General features: G+C 35.9%; 1 protein-coding gene across 1 annotated transcript; it reads left to right on the top strand.

The window, feature by feature from the left end:
- Positions 1-1575: 1575 nt before the first annotated feature.
- Positions 1576-8407, top strand: LOC132143673 (protein O-glucosyltransferase 1-like). The gene is made up of 11 exons (XM_059554105.1): positions 1576-1703; positions 2663-2753; positions 2865-3008; positions 3110-3245; positions 3613-3734; positions 3837-3896; positions 3973-4072; positions 6802-6860; positions 6967-7134; positions 7768-7824; positions 8194-8407. Exons 1-11 carry the CDS (start codon positions 1628-1630, stop codon positions 8348-8350), a joined length of 1170 nt encoding a protein of 389 aa, XP_059410088.1. The 5' UTR covers positions 1576-1627; the 3' UTR covers positions 8351-8407.
- The last annotated feature ends 1125 nt before the right edge of the window (positions 8408-9532 follow it).

The following is a 9532-nucleotide window of genomic DNA, read 5'->3' on the forward strand; positions in this document are numbered from 1 at the left end:
TGTGAAGAAAAAAAAAACTACATTTAGGTAATCTGAAACCATTACAAAGAGTCCTATGTACCTACAGTTAGGATACACTTTCAGAAAAAAAAGGTACAAAAGCTGGTGCTGGAGCAGTACCCTTTCAAAATGCAAACATGTACCTTATTTACCCTACATAAGTGTTTAAAAGGTACAAAATTAGTAACTACAGTGTACATGTTATTTTTTTCTGAGAGTATAATAGGAATACAGGTTAATAGGAAAATCTTGACAGAAGATAAGACATCTTGGATAATACAAAGGTTATACTGTATGGATTTAAATGATGGGTACCAGCTCCAGATGAGAGTAAAAGGTAAAAAGATAGCAAATGGTTGTGCAAAGAAGTACTTTGCAAGGAAAAGAGATATAATCATAAATGTTAAATTTACAGTAATAAGAGCATAATTAAACAATAAATGAGGAGCAGATGGCAAAAACGATGGGAGGAAGACAGAACAGGCAGATAGTTTTATAGCATGCAAATAAAAATAAAAGATCAAACCATAATCTCCAGATTTTGGCCCATTTTAGGAGAATAAGATGGGAGAAGAAGCCCCCCCCCCCTAAGAACAATGTCCATTTACTGATAAATTGTAACACATTTACATAAGTTTAGCATAGGATCATTAAGCATGACCCAACAGACTTATAGTTAACAGTTTAGTTGTAATGGCACAAAAAATGTAAATATGAAAGCCCCTGCCCCTGGAACAAAAATGACCCACTACCCAGGGCAAGATGCCCCAAGCGGTATCTGACCTTTAATTTTTTAATAATTTAATTTTCAGGAAATAAATGCCATTAACTTAACTGGTAAAATTTGATTTTCCAATTTAATTTGAATAAATTTACTGAAATGGAATGTTTATTTATGACAAATAAAGTTCAGAAGCATTACAGAGAGAAGTATCTGAAAGACAATTACATTCAACATTTAAACCTGAAAACATGTCACAATATAGCAACAGTTACAATGCAGTGAAACTGCACTATTCCACTCACTTTTAATGACCACTGAAGTGTACTGTATTGTTCTTAGGCTGTGGAATTATTAAATAACAACCATCTAAATAACAATAACAAATGAGGATGTCCCTGGATGTCAGGGGTTATTGGTTTGACCACTTAGAATTTGTCCCCAAATATATTGTATCTAAATACAGTTTTTTTATACCCTCATAATCAATACATTCAATTAATATTGTATTGTATATTGATTTACAGTACTACCCATTAAAAGAAGCCGCAGTGCCACCTACAGGCCTATGTGTTTGTGAAGTGTAGTCTGTTGGGGCAAGAACAAGCGAGATCAGGACTTGAAAGGACTACTTTTATGTTAATAATGTAGACTAATAAGGCTATGCACTAAAAGGCTAAATTGGAATTTGAGGCCCTGAGGAACTCTTCACGTGTCTCTGGAAAGCGTCCATAACTAAGGGCAGCATGGTTGCTTTACTAAAATTCCCTAGTTAATCCAAAGTCTAGAGATCCACTAAAATACTTTATTATTTTTACGTCAAAGTGGGGACTTTTAATCTAGTTTCAGACCATACTAGTACATTCATCGACTTCTCCTCAAGTCTCGCTTAATTGATGCAGAAAAATGGAGCTGCCATGGCTGCTCATGCCGTCTTTTATTCTTTTGCTGAATGGAGTTGAATTGTGTCTTTCAGATAATGGTGAGAACTTAGACAAATTTGGTTTGATGCTGACAATTATCTATCTTTGTTCGGTCGCGTTTTAACAACGTTCACAACTGAATCTACTGTAGATTTCTTTACTTTACCTGCGTCTTTTAGCATTAGCGGAGTTTAGACCCAGCAAATCTGATGTTTTTGCAAGTCTCAAATTCATAAATTCATAGCATTACATGTTTTATGCATTACCAATATATATATATATATATATATATATATATATATATATATATATATATAAAATCTTGTTCAGTATTTTGTCTTGTTTTATAAAATCCAAACATCCTTAAATGAAGATACATTTACTTGTGATGCGAATTAACGTTATATGAAGTCTTCTTCAAAATCTTCTTAAAATCTGAGTTTATGCTTAAAACATTAAATATCTTTTGATGTGGAAATGAAATGTTTTTTCTCTTTTTTTCCTTTGAATTAGGTCGATTTTTTTCCTGAGACCGCTGGCAAATGTTTGTTTTTGTTTAACCATAAACTCGTTGACTTGATCAAACTTGATCATTTTAAACAATTTCTCAGAAAACAAAACTTTTGCTTTTTAAGAAAATGACACGATTAGAGGTCTGCAGTGGAAAACAAGACAACATACTGAGGACAAGCATTGCATTTTTGCAGGGTGATCAGAGGTTACAGGTTTTTTTGTAAAATGAATAAAAAAATAATAGAGATCAGTTGCAAATTTCATTTTTAAACTTTTATGTATTGCTTATTTACATTTAGAGACTATTGATGTATTGTGTTCCATTTAATTTTTTCTTTGGTCTTAAATTTAGCTTCACAAAACCTGCAAAAAAAATGTGTTTTGAAAATACAGCACGTCTTACTATTAAAACCGTCAACAATCTGTGTTTAGAAAAAATATTGAACGAACAGATATTTTATTTATTTTTTTTAGATTTGTTTTTTCCTCTTTCTCTTTCCATCAGCCAAACTCTGGCAGTCATTAATGAGGAAGATCACAGAAGCCACAAATAATTACCAGCCATGCAGTCAGGAGAACTGCAGCTGTCATCTCAGGTCAATTTATAAAGTGGCCCTTGTTCATAGCAGATCTTCCCAAAGAATACACATTGCAGATGCATGCATCTGTGTAATGTAAACTTTCCTCCTTCACTCTTTTAATTGCAGTGTCTTGAAAGATGACCTTAGGCCATTTAAAAACGGCATATCTGAGGAGTTGATGGCAGACACAGTACACAGAGGTGTTGGTACGCACTACCAGATCATCGGGAACAAGTTGTACAGAGAACAAAGCTGCATGTTTCCAGCAAGGTTGGTGTAGTGTATGTTATTAATTTATTTCTTTTTTAAAACCATGATCCTATTGTGTGCGTATGGATGTTGAATATCAGACACTTATCCTTTCTTTGCAGATGCAGTGGTGTCGAGCACTTCATCCTAAAAGTGGTTAACCAATTGCCAGATTTGGAGGTGGTGATTAATGTGCGTGACTATCCACAGGTTCCTGGGTGGGTTCAGCCAGTCTTGCCTGTACTTTCTTTCAGTAAGGTGTGTACAGCCACATCCAGTGTAGCACCACTGAACAGTCTACTAATTTGATTGTATGGTATTGGTATATCTGTAGTATATTGTATATCCTGCTTAATTATATTAAGTTAGTTTACATTATTTTGTGCCTCTGCCTTCAGATTACTAACACTGACTGACTCGATAGCTTTCATTTTTATTAATGTCAAAATATATATATGTGTATATATGTATGTATCTTTTTTTGTAAAAGAATATACATGAAAAGAACATTCATGAATCTTCTATTTTCAACATTCAAAATGTTATTTGTTTGTTAATATACAAAATTAATATTAGTAGGATGAATTCTATTAATATTATAGTTATACTTTTGTTCATTATTTAGACGGCAGACTATCAGGACATCATGTATCCAGCATGGACGTTTTGGGAGGGAGGTCCTGCTGTATGGCCCATTTATCCCACTGGACTGGGCCGATGGGACCTCATGAGGGATGATCTGAAAAAGTGGGTAAAAAAAGATTTAAGAATGCTTGAGACAGGTGGTTAACTGCATTACATTGATTTCAGGCCATTATATATCTCTAATGTTTAGTTCACACACTTCAGATCAGCTGCTCAATGGCCCTGGAAGAAAAAAAATCCAAAAGGATTCTTTAGAGGCTCTAGGTCAGTTGCTTTTCCAACATAGTTAAATGCAGTGTTGTTTTCTTCATAAGCTGATCGGTTTTGCCAATCTTTGTAGGACCAGTTCAGAAAGGGACCCTCTGATCCTTCTCTCAAGAGAAGCCCCTGAAATTGTGGATGCCGAGTACACCAAGAACCAGGCCTGGAAGTCAGAAAAGGTTTGTTTATCCTTATTTAACATATAAAAGGCATCCTTGATCAGTATCGCACCATTCATTTGCTTAGGCTACCGAACTTGGTCCCCTGATTGAGCCTAGTTTCTGGCATCCCTAAATCTTTTATAATATGATACTATGGCCAACTAACAGTAAAAAGTGCCCAGAAAAGTGCCCTGTATTAACTAGAAGTTCATAAAAATGTAAATGTGATGCCCATACTGCCTTTGATGTGGTGTCAATGATGGGAAAAAAAATGTTTGCTGGTCAAAAGCTTCGTATTTGAACTTGATTAAAATGTTAATAATATAATGACACCTACAACGATGCATATAAATGTAGCAAAACTTATTTTTAGGCCTATACATCTATATGGTAACACTATACAACAAGATTTCATTAAAGGGTTAGGTCGCCCAAAAATGAACATTAAGCCATAAATTACTCTCCCTCAAGTCATCCTAGGTGTATATGACTTTTTTCTTTCAGACGAATCCAGTCAGACTTGTATAAAAAAATTGTCTTTGATCTTTCAAGCTGTTTAATGACACTCAGCAGGTGTTGCAGTGAATCAGTCCAAAAGAAGTAATAAGGTCTCTTCTAAAAGAAGGTCCCGTTTTTCGTGGTTTTTTTGAAGCTTTGATTGTGTTTACAGTGTGCAATATAACATGTGTACATGTTTCGCGTGTAAAATAAACACGGATGACGTATGGAGGTAGGCTTTGCACATGTGCCGCTCAGATGAGGTGAACGCGGAAGCGCAGTGGAGAGATCAAAACAAAACATGGTCACTAATTTTGAAATACAAAACAAGGATTTGTAAAGAAAAATGTCAGAGGATTTTGATAAAAGTGTTTAAAATTTTGTTTCGTTTTTATGTTTACATTCACTTAAGACAAAAACAGCTGTGTTTATAATGATATACTGACTTAGTTTTCTGCATACTGGTCGAAAAATATGAAAGAAGTCGGTTCCGGTCCAGAACAACCTTTTCTGCAGTGGAAATGAACAGAATGATTTGAGAATGGACACAAACCAGGAAACCGCACAGCAACTGCTTTTTCTCTGTGCTCGTCTTGTGCTTTGTGTGCACTGCACGCAAACAAGGCACAGGTTCTTTCCGTTCCTGCAATTTAATAGTTTTAAAGGGGTCATATGATGTGATTTCCATTTTTCCTTTCTCTTTGGAATTTTACAAGCTCTTGGTGCATGAAGAAGATCTGTAAAGTTTTGTGAACCTAGGAGAGGAGGTCATTCTGACTTTGCTATGAACAATCTGGCGCTTTGAATAAGCTGTAGAAGTATGTTTTGTTATTAGTTAAGTATTTGCTGTTGAATGTTCAAATGCTGAGTTTTGCTTATCGTGTGTGTGTGTGTGTGCATCACGTGTGTGTTTGTGTGTGTTTGTGCATGTGTGGTAGTGTGATAAGCCCCTTTCACACTGCATATTGCCGGAACATTGCCGGGTCGCCTTCTGTGTGAAAGCAACCACGTCCCGGGATTGATTCCGGCATTGAACCCGGGTCAGGGACCTAGTAACATTGCCGGGGTCGACCCGGGAGAAGCGCTGTGTGAACAAAAGCCAGATCTAATGCCGTGTTGAAGTGATGACGCGCGACTCTTTTACCGGCTGTTTTGAAGGAAGATCAACGTTCGTGCAAACTGTAATGAAGCAGAGATCAGTTAGTTCCTCACTTTCCGCGCTGACACCGTGATCGTTCGCTAGCTTCAGTGAAAGTATAACGTGCCTAACGTTTTCGACTCGTATATTACACCACACACCCTGATGTCACGTGTCGTTACGGGATCTTTACGGGTTGTGTGTGAAAGCACGCACATATCCCGGGTAATCACTGGCAGTGTGAAAGTGCAAAATCTAGCGACCCGGGAACAATTGCCGGAACACTTTACCCGTGTATTTGCCGGAATGGCAGTGTGAAAGGGGCTATAGAGAGAGCGAGCGAGAGAGAGAGAGAGAGAGGGACATCACAGTGGAGTCAGCTGTCTTAACCGTCCGTGGCTTATGTACTAACACATACGAGCTTCATCACTGTGTCTGTCACACCACTCTTTTCCCATATTGGGCTTGAACTGATGGTAAAACTAAGGACATTATTAACTGTCTTTACATTTATTTTGAAAGATGAAGCTCACAATTATGGAAAGGGGCGTTACATTTCCGACGAGTGCTTGCTGTGTTCGGCCAATCACAATGCACTGGGTCAGTTGGCCAATCAGAGCAGAGTGCGCTTTTCGGAAAGAGGGACTTCGTAGAAAACGACGCGTTTGAGAGAGGCGGGTCATGGAGGACCAACAATAATGTACAGTATTTGAAAAAGAATGTGTTTTTTGAACATTATAGCATGGCAACATATTCTGTTACACCAAATAAAACAAATAAGGATCTTTAAAAAAGCATAATTTGACCCCTTTAAATCACATTAAATGCGAACGCAGGAATCGTTAAGCAGGATCGAAATGCACGTACCTTATCAATATTTGGAAATTAGGAACCGGTTCTAAAATGGAAATGGTTTTCGATAGCCAACCCTAGGAATCAGTTTTAAATGTGTTGTATTGCTTGGATTTTAAGGGGCATACAAGGACAGGCTTGGGAAACACTATGGTAGAGGTGCTTTAATATTTTCAGCAAACTCAAAATCAGTTTGTTTTATCATTCTGCTCTAGACATTTCAGAACAACTAACATATTTTTTTGTTGTTTTTCCTCAGGACACTCTGGGTAGACCCCCAGCCAAAGAAATCCCTCTAGTTGAACACTGTGAATACAAGTAATACCTATCTTATTTCTGCTTTTTCATGACCTATACCACTGAAACAGTGAACCAGCATTAAGATATTTTGTTATAGTTTTTTTTTGTTCTCTCCATCCATCAGATACCTTTTTAACTTCAGAGGTGTGGCTGCTAGCTTCCGTTTGAAGCATCTTTTCCTGTGTGGATCGCTGGTTTTTCATGTCGGCGAGGACTGGCTTGAGTTCTTCTACCCTCAGCTCAAGCCATGGGTTCACTACATTCCTGTCAAACAGGACTTGTCTGATCTGAGGTAACTTAAACATTTTGCTCTGGCTAGCTGATATCCACACTTTTCTTTAACACACATTTTCCCCTGTGTACCCTGTTGTGATTTTATGGTCAAAGTGTTTTACATTCTGTGCTTTTAATTATGTTAGCCGTTGGAGGTGAAGTTTGTTGTTTTTGCAGAATAAACCTATAAATACTTAACTAAATTGTAGCATTTGTCTTTGTTTTACATGCACATGTAAGGTATTATCTCCATTCACAATTTTGCAAAGTTTTATCAGTGGGCCTATAACAATGACAGAGGGTTCAAATCTAAGTTTGTGCTCATAATAATTTGAATTTCACAAAAGTATGTTACGTTTGTATTTCTATATCAAATGTCATGACCATGAGCAATCAAAGTGACAATTTCAGTTTAACATATTTGTCACAAGGGGAAAAAAAAAAGTTAACAATTAGTCAGTACATTGTAAATGAATTCTGTGTAACATCTTCAGCTGAAATGTTCTCAGTTTACTCCCCTTCATATTGTTCCAGACATGTTAAAGTAATTATCATCAAACAAATGAGATGTGTTCATAGAAATGTTAATGAAAACAGCAGGAGAGAACAGCTGATGTTCAAAAAACTAAACCATTTTTCTTTCTGTTGTTAGAGAACTGCTTCAGTTTGTGAAAGAAAATGATGCTGTAGCAGAAGAAATTGCTGTGAGGTAACATATTACTCATTCTTTTAATGAGTTCATCCTTTATTCTTGTATATACAGCTTATAGAGATTCATCAAAAAAAGAAAAAAAAGAAAGACATTTCTGTCATGGTTCACTCACCCTCATGTCATTCCAAACCTGTATTACTTTTTTGGAAATATATCTGGAATATATATATATATATATATATATATATATATGGTTACCAGTATTGTTTAGACTAGCTTCTTTTGTTTTCTGCAGAAGAAAGAGGTGCCTATAGTTTTAGAAATAGAGTATGAGTAAATGATCATTGCATTTCATTTTTGGCTAAACTGTCCCTTTAAGAAATTGTCTGTGCTAATACTAATATTTATGGTTCTGTTCTTCTTTAGGGGCCAGAACTTTATTCTGAATCATCTCCGTATGGAGGATGTGTCTTGTTACTGGGAGAGGCTCCTCACTGACTTCAGCAAGCTGCTCAAATACAAACCCAAGAGAAAATCTAATTACAATGAGATCATCCACAGAGCTAGCAGATCTGAACTCTGACCTGAGGAAATCATAATGGGGGAAACCTCATTTTTGTCTGCCTTCATTCTTGCTCTTCATTCTGTTGCTCTTTAAACTGATCTTTACAAGCTGACAAGAGCGTTTAAAGGCAGCTCTGTGTTGTTAATCCAGTGAATCCTGCCAAATGTCTCTAAGACTCTATATTGCTTCAAAGGTTAAGACTCAAGGAATGTTTTAAAATCAGTTCATTTAAAATATAGTGATCTGCCTTAATTAAAAAAGACCTGTCCAGACCCTCATCCTCTGGATGTCAGAAATATTACACAGCTAAAATATGCTCAGTGTCTTCATAGCATTCATCACTCTCAACACAAATTCTTAAGGTCATAAGAAGTCAGTTTGAAGTGTGGCGTTAAATTTGATGCAGGTGTAGAAAAATGCAAAAATAACTTGTGAAACAACATAACAGACAATGACCTGACAAAAATGTTTCCTTAAAATTGTATGGCTTCGTCATGGGCTTAGTGGAGGTGTTACTATTATACTATATTTTCTTTCCTTTTGAAGTTATGTAGACATTTTCCATTGCAGATTTATGGGTTATTTCAGTAGAATAGTTAGGGCTAGTTATTTAAAGTGTCAAAATGGAAGCCAGTTTAAATAAATCCTGTCTTCTAGGCCGTGAGACCACATTCAGTACTTTTGTTTACATGAATTAATGTCAGTAGATTACTTTGATCGAGTGTAGAATGAATATTTGTAGTAAAAAATATCTCTGGATCCAAATGATTAGTGATTTTAAATGAACTCGTACCATTTTTAACGTCTTCAATGTCACTACCAATGGAACAATACCAGCAAACCTCAGTAAAACAGTGTTAGTAGTAAAGTTTTGAAGACTTTCATTTTGATTTCACACTTAAGTGCCATATATGAATGTAAGCATAGCTGAATTGATACTGAGATGTTGAATATGTTCTAGTTTTCCAATAGATAATTGTCACTGTTTTTGATGTCATTTTTATGACCTCAAACTAGTCAGTTGTTTCAATAAAAGTAATCATGAACAATAAAAGCTGGTTTTTAAACACTAAAAAGTTTTTTCATTAATATATATTTATTATTATTATTATTATTCCTTTATGTTTTGACTGCTTTAAGCAAGATAAACAAGACATTGATTGAATAACTAGTCAGGTCCTCCACCACTAGATGGCGTAA

This window comes from Carassius carassius, chromosome 7 (genome assembly GCF_963082965.1).
Source record: "Carassius carassius chromosome 7, fCarCar2.1, whole genome shotgun sequence".
NCBI classification, from domain to species: domain Eukaryota; kingdom Metazoa; phylum Chordata; class Actinopteri; order Cypriniformes; family Cyprinidae; genus Carassius; species Carassius carassius.